The sequence below is a fragment of the Trachymyrmex septentrionalis genome, unplaced genomic scaffold (genome assembly GCF_001594115.1).
Source record: "Trachymyrmex septentrionalis isolate Tsep2-gDNA-1 unplaced genomic scaffold, Tsep1.0 scaffold31, whole genome shotgun sequence".
Classification (NCBI taxonomy): Eukaryota; Metazoa; Arthropoda; class Insecta; order Hymenoptera; family Formicidae; genus Trachymyrmex; species Trachymyrmex septentrionalis.
In genome coordinates, this window is record NW_017305474.1 from 192245 (window position 1) to 199153 (window position 6909).

Sequence of the window (6909 nt, forward strand, 5' to 3'; positions counted from 1 at the left end):
CCAATATGCTGTGAACTAATATCATGGGTTATAAATCCACATTATGATGTTGATATAAATACCAGAAATGGTTGATATAAACCATTCGAAATTCATACTAGGAAAAATTCATACTGATATTGTTTATTATATAGGGAATCTATTGGAAAATGTGGTGTATAAGAATCAAACTGATTTAAAGACTGTGATGTCGTATTTAGAACAGAGCTTCCAAAAACATTTAGCGGATAAAATTTTCGATAATGCGCAATTTGTTGAAACATTGAAAACATGGGACATCATCGTACGCTTTGCGCGTGTTCACAACTGTGCGTTACCTGATATATTGTTGAAGTATTTAGTAGATCACGACTTATGGTTCGAATTCATTGCAGTCTGTGATATATTCTCTTATCCTAAAACCCAGGTACGAAACAATGCTGATTAAAATAAAGTTTGCGTAAAAATAAAACTCAAATCAATCACGTGCTAGGTGCTAGAAAACACCAAATTGTTCAATAATGCGAACATACGGGAACATCTGTTAACGTGTTTAAGCAACGATAAACTTAGCAAATCTGAATGTAACGAGAAGATGAAATCTCAAGACTCAAGACAATCATCATCAAGGCAGCACAAAGAAGTTGGAACGAAAGAAAATGTAAGATTGCTGTTGTTTCTTAATAATTTTAATTCCTGTATATAAACAATATCATTCTCTAGAAATCTCCAAAGTCCACTTCAGCCACATCAGAAATTGAGACAGACACAATTAGTGCCAAAGATATTCCCAACAACTGCACCTTGACTTCTTCAGATAATAACTTATGGTTAACTATATTAAACTGTCATCAAAGTCAAGATCCACCTAGAGCATTAATTAATGCGTCTCGATCAAATTTAAGACCTTTATTGACTGTCTTAGCTACGTGTTACGAGGTATTATTTTATTCCAATTGAATACAGATCAGATTTTATTGATTATTTATTTAAACGATTTAAAAATCTCGTGTTAATAGCCGTCCTCTATAGTAGCATATTGCTATTGTTGGATGGTAATATCGACAGGAAGAGAGGACATACTTTATGATTACACAGAATGTCTAGAAAAACAAATATGGCCTTCTGATAAAGTATCAGAATTACTAAACAAAATGGTTCAATATGGTTACATTAAGACAATAAATCGAGCTTATAAAATTTTTATGCCTGTAAGTTTAATTAATTTAACAGTGTAATAGTCAAAAATCCTTCATTGAAATTGGTGCTAATGCCTTGTAGGACAGTATTTTAAATCCATTCTTTGAATTTCTGATGCAAGCAATCAATTACGGTGAATTCAAGGAAAATCAACAGTATTTAATAAAGTTTAAATCGCAATGTTCATCGCTTCAAACTAATGTATGTACATAATTATAATAAAATCATCCCAATATATTAGCTAACTTCAATGATTTTATTTCTTTTTTTAGAAAATTGTGGATTGGGATAGCGTCCATTTTACGTACTTGAAAAACTTGTATTGGATTGCAGTTGTTGCAACCCGATGCATTGTTACGGCACTCGGCTATGGTTTTCAAAGTACGTTTTTACGAGTAAAGTTTCTCGAAGCGCTAATTAAATGTAATTTTTCTGCAGATTTACCAGGTAAAATGTGCTCAACTTTTTACATTAATCTATCTTATTAAATATAGTTACAGTAACTTGTAAAAATTGTTATTGTATATTATAGTTGCTGTACCGGATTTTCAACGTTTGTTGGATATAACGAAAATTCTGGAGAAAACCGATGTGAAATTAAATTTCAGAGCCGTTATTCCAATCAATAATACATATAATTTTGATACAGAAATTCAAAGATGTATTAATGATTTAATAGCAATCGAAAATTATAGTACTGCCTTAGAATTAGCATGCTATACCGAATTCAATTCATCTGAAATTATATTAGCACAAGTAATATTTTTCGAAATTTATCGAGAAGTCAAACACTACTTATATGACTATTTTAAATAAATATACAGGATGTTTGATAAGTAAGGATAAAACTCTCGCATAGAGCTAGACCGGACTAAATTGAGTCGAAAAGTCCTCTACTATTTTACAATTTTCGTTATAGTTAACGGATATTAATTAGTAAAAATAATTAAAGGATATTAATTATTAAAAATCGCCGAATATTGATATTTTCACTCACGGTAATTTTTTACTTAAGTACTATCAACTTTACAGAACAACGAGTGACAAAAATTATTTATTTTTCTATTATATTAGAGTTCTGAGAATTTTTTCAAAACTTTTTAATAGGTACCGCATTTTTTTATAATGGTGAAAATAGTTGCCAGTAAGAAAATGCAGTATTAAAAAATTGATAAAAAATTCTAAAAAAATTCTTAGAGCTCTATGAGAAGAAAATAACCAATTTTTGTCTCTTGCTGTTTTTCTGCAAAGTTTATAGTACTTAAGTAAAAAGTTATTGAAAACCAATATTCGATGATTTTTAGTACTTAATGATATCTTGTTTGTAATTGAGACCTATGCGAACATTACAAAATGGTAAAGGACTTTTCGATTCAGTTTAGTTCGCTCTACTCCTGCGAGTAGTTTTATCGTTACTTACCAAACACGCTGTATAACTATTTTACTATATTACTTTTGCTAGGAATATATTATTTTTAGGCTCGAAATACTTTTAAACAATCTATAAATAAGGATGGTGAAGTAAATTCTGCTTTCTGGATGCAATGTGCTCAGGATTTTAATAAATACAAAGTTCCACCTCAAGTAGCTGTTGAATTTTTTGTCGAACATGCCGAGAAAGTTGTATCGCATAAAGAAAGGTAAATAATATTTCGTATAACATAACGCTAATTTTATAATCAATTATTATTTTCTAGATATGAAGTTTTAAAATTGGCCTATGAGACTATGAAAAATGCTGAAATTGAGCAACAAACTATCGATACTCTGGAAATGGCAATGTGGAAATCATGTATTTTAGCTGGACCTGAAAATATAGAGTTTGACAATAATGATCGTATTTTTAATAAATTAAAAACGGAGTTATTATCTGGTTTAGATAAGTTACAAGTCACTTGGTCCTTAATAGACGAAAATGAAAAAAGTGCTGCAGAAATTCTAATAAATAAATTAATTGATTTGGGAAAATTGGATACTGCCTTACGAATAAGCGTAATTTTTCATTACAATCACAAAGTAAATAATATTCTTTTATTTTAGAATTGATAGATAGACTACTGAATTTAAAAAGCATTATATTTTTTATAGGACTTGCAAATATTGATGTTGTGTTTAAGTTTAGCAGAGGGTGAAATTTCACCAACGAATTTAACTGCGCAGCAAAAGAGTCTTTTAGAAGAAAAGAATCAGTACAAACAACAAAAATATGGATTTCTACGTAATCGTGGTCTGCAAAAATTTTCATCATCATCATCATCCTGTATATCTTGCTACTTTTTTAACGTTGATAATATTTCTATATTTTGTCCATCTGAAAATATTTTTCGATTTCTTTATATTCAATATGTTTCATTTTTACAGTGAATACAATTTCGTCGATTGTCGAACCTAGCAAAACAGATGATACGACAATCAGCAATCGTCATTTCCAAATGGAGTGTATTTCAATTTTAGAAAAATTATCGGAAATCCTTGCACATGGAAAAGAGACATGTTTCAGAATTGTTTCATGTTATAAACTTGCTGTACTTCTAGGGAAGACATATCAATCACTATTAATGCTAAAAGATCCGATAAAATTCTTACAGGAGATTGTAGAAAGTAATATTGAAAATAAATTTGAGACTGCTAATGACATAATAATGTCTTACAAAATTAAAACAGCAAATGTGGCAACATTCTTGACTGAAAATATTACAATGCACATAAATCGTGCTATAGAAGGTAATTATAAGAAAAATCTCTCTCTTATCTTTTGTCTCGAATAATTATCTCAATTAAAAAATAATATATATCTCTCTCCATAGATGGTCAAGAAGATTTGATTTTTATGTGGGGCTATTCCTTGAATTCACATTTTCATTTAATAATGGAACTTTGCAACGATATCACATTATTAGGTTTAAAATTGTTAAAGACAGCACAATCATTACTGGAAAAATACGTTAGTACTCACGACGAAAAAAAAAATGGTAAAAAATTTATGATATACTTCAATATTACATTATTTTTAAGAGATATGATAATATATAGTTTTCTATTTATTGCGCTACAGTTTTAAGATTAAAAACAATAGTGGAATTATTGATAAGATCCCACGACTGTTTCACGGCTTCTTGTAACATGGAAGGAATAGCCTCAATATTACGAAAATGTCAGAGCCTCGCAAATATGTTACAAATCTTAAAATACTGGGCGTTACTGGTATTTAATAATATTTTATTTCATTAATTATCTCATTTCCAAAATTATACAATATAATTGATTCAAATGTTTTTTTATATTGTTAGGTACGTCTTGTAACCGGTGTTGGTCGATTTACTGAAATGAATTACGTGTTCCAAATCTTGAAAGAAAACGATCAATTCGAGTCTTTATTGGGACAGGGCTTGGATAAGGTATTATTGCTTGTACGATATAATATAGACGCACATTTTTTTTAATCTACTAAAAAACATTTGCGTTTCAATTGTGCAGGTTCCGGGTCTAAAAATGGCACTGCTGGAATTCTTGAAGCGTCAATGCTCAGAAGACAAAGAGCTGTTTACTCTAGTGGCGCTTCATTTCCGCTTGTATTACGAAATCGCACTCATGTGGGAAAATGAGTCGAAAGAAATAATCACAAAATTAATATCTGACATATTAAAAGAGTGCGGAAAGGGCATAACTGGGATTCCGGTAGAAATAAAGTTTACTCGAAATGATAATGTCTTAAAACAATTACAACTGGCTGTAACTAACTTTACTCACGCTACTCAATATTATTTACAGGTAAAAAAGAAATGAGAAATGCATACATTTCACTAGTATTATCATAAAAAATAATGTATAATTTAATAATTTTACTTCCAGGATAAGAAACTGAATCTTGCTAGTCAATGTTCGCACCAAGCCCAACTTGTTGCACTTCAAATTGGACTGCTAAACACAGTACCACAGAATCAGCAAGCAGTATGTCTGCTGAATTTGAAAAGCGACGAATTAGACAGAATATTGTGTCACATGTTGAACTTCCCTCAAGCTCTTATTGTTATCCGTGCTTACAATTATCACGTTGATTGGGTTAATCTTATTTATCATCATTGTATTCTTAAAGGAGATACGGGGTATCTCAAAGAATTCTTGACAGTTATCAACCTTACGCCTATGATTGTAGAAGATTGTGCGCGTAGGTAAGTTCAACGTGCGATCTATGTATGTGTGTGTATATATCTTATTTCAAATTTATATTTAAATAATTATTCAAAGTGCTATTATTACATATATCTAGGTATAGATTGGAAAAGAGTATCAATCATTCCATGACAAATAACATGAAAATTCTAATATCTGAATTATCAGATGTCGAATGTAAATACATGTTAGCTAGTCAGCTTGGCTTTAAGGATATTGTGGAGGAAATGCTCAATAATCCTATGATAGGCGCCTATTTAAAAGACACAATTTGGAAAAAAGGATATACTGCGTCATGATATAATTCAACATTTAGTGGAATTTAGACATTATTGTCTAATTCCAAGGAATGCAAATACAAATGTTGCAACAAATTGTCATAAACTCATTTATATAGTGTTTTTATCATTTATAATCATTGTAAACAATATACAACAATACATAACTTAATAATTTTGTCAACGTTTTAGTATTTATATCGTAATAATTATCAATAAATAGTATTTTTATATCATATCAGGGAATTATTTAATAAACCTTATAGCAAAAGCAGTGTTGTCATCCTTAGATTAATAGAAAATATTATACCTTATTAAAGACAAAATAAATTTTCTTAAAAAATAATATTGTTTTATATATTGCAAATATGAAGTCTCTGTGAAATTTACACCGTATTTTTAAAAATTGGAAATTTTATTAACAGTTTTGCTTGTACCAGCAATAGTTCTACAATTCCTAAGTTAAGTTTCATATATAATTCCGCTAATTTAGCTAAAAAAAATAAATAAATAGAATATACTAACTCCACGTGGCACCCCAAGTTTCAAAAAAATTGATTTTTATTAGGAAATCTTATAGTTTTCGAGATAGTATATCTATAGTTCTTGAAATATATGTATATATGTATATATTTTTTTTAAACAGACAATTTTAAATAGACAATAGTCTTTAAACATTCTTAAATAATTTTTTAATTTGAAAGCTGACACCACATCACAAGAGTAAAATACCTCATCTTAACAGTTCCGGCTGACTTTTTAGTATTTTCCAATAGTTCTGCAATAGTTCCGACGCTTTGCTGAGTTTAGATTCTTACTCGAGTATCACCTAGGTATCACTCTATCCTTATTGTTTATTGTACCTTAGACAAGGATGACATAACACTTGGCGAGCAGCTAGATGGGAATCTGAACACGCCTCTTCTTATAGGTTTCGTTCAGAATTTCAGCCTTTAAGTATTTTTAAACAATTTTTCAATCTAAACGCTGGCATGAATATTAATATTGATAATCAGTACATAAACGATAAAATATAACTATGCAACTACTAATCAATGTGTTCAAATTCTATACACGATTCTATTAATCAAAACTCCAAGCAAGTTTATTTTTCTAAAACTTATTATGTATTTGCACTCTGGAATGAATTTAATAGAAACTGTAGAACTATTACGGGTGCAAGCAGAATTGTTAATAAAATTTCCGATTTTTTTAAATAAGGTGCTAACTTTACAGAGACATATATGAAGTCGTACCATATACTGATACTTTGCTTTTA

The 6909-nt window shown here is 29.5% G+C and overlaps 1 protein-coding gene across 3 annotated transcripts in view; it reads left to right on the forward strand.

Annotated features, from left to right (window-relative positions):
* LOC108749685 (spatacsin) overlaps positions 1-5803 on the forward strand; it is an 8302-nt gene extending 2499 nt beyond the window's left edge. Inside the window, exons 6-22 of one of the 3 annotated variants that reach the window (XM_018488564.1) lie at positions 135-406; positions 473-640; positions 703-918; positions 999-1190; positions 1261-1380; positions 1452-1626; positions 1712-1935; positions 2659-2819; positions 2877-3195; positions 3268-3439; positions 3541-3903; positions 3987-4151; positions 4235-4383; positions 4470-4577; positions 4657-4950; positions 5032-5351; positions 5450-5803. In XM_018488564.1, the coding sequence (XP_018344066.1) occupies positions 135-406; positions 473-640; positions 703-918; positions 999-1190; positions 1261-1380; positions 1452-1626; positions 1712-1935; positions 2659-2819; positions 2877-3195; positions 3268-3439; positions 3541-3903; positions 3987-4151; positions 4235-4383; positions 4470-4577; positions 4657-4950; positions 5032-5351; positions 5450-5651 (3620 nt within the window). In that variant the 3' untranslated portion in view covers positions 5652-5803. Of the gene's footprint in view, positions 1-134; positions 407-472; positions 641-702; positions 919-998; positions 1191-1260; positions 1381-1451; positions 1627-1711; positions 1936-2658; positions 2820-2876; positions 3196-3267; positions 3440-3540; positions 3904-3986; positions 4152-4234; positions 4384-4469; positions 4578-4656; positions 4951-5031; positions 5352-5449 lie in introns of those variants that run through there. The other 2 variants (XM_018488565.1, XM_018488566.1) reach the window with 2 other exon arrangements.
* The last annotated feature ends 1106 nt before the right edge of the window (positions 5804-6909 follow it).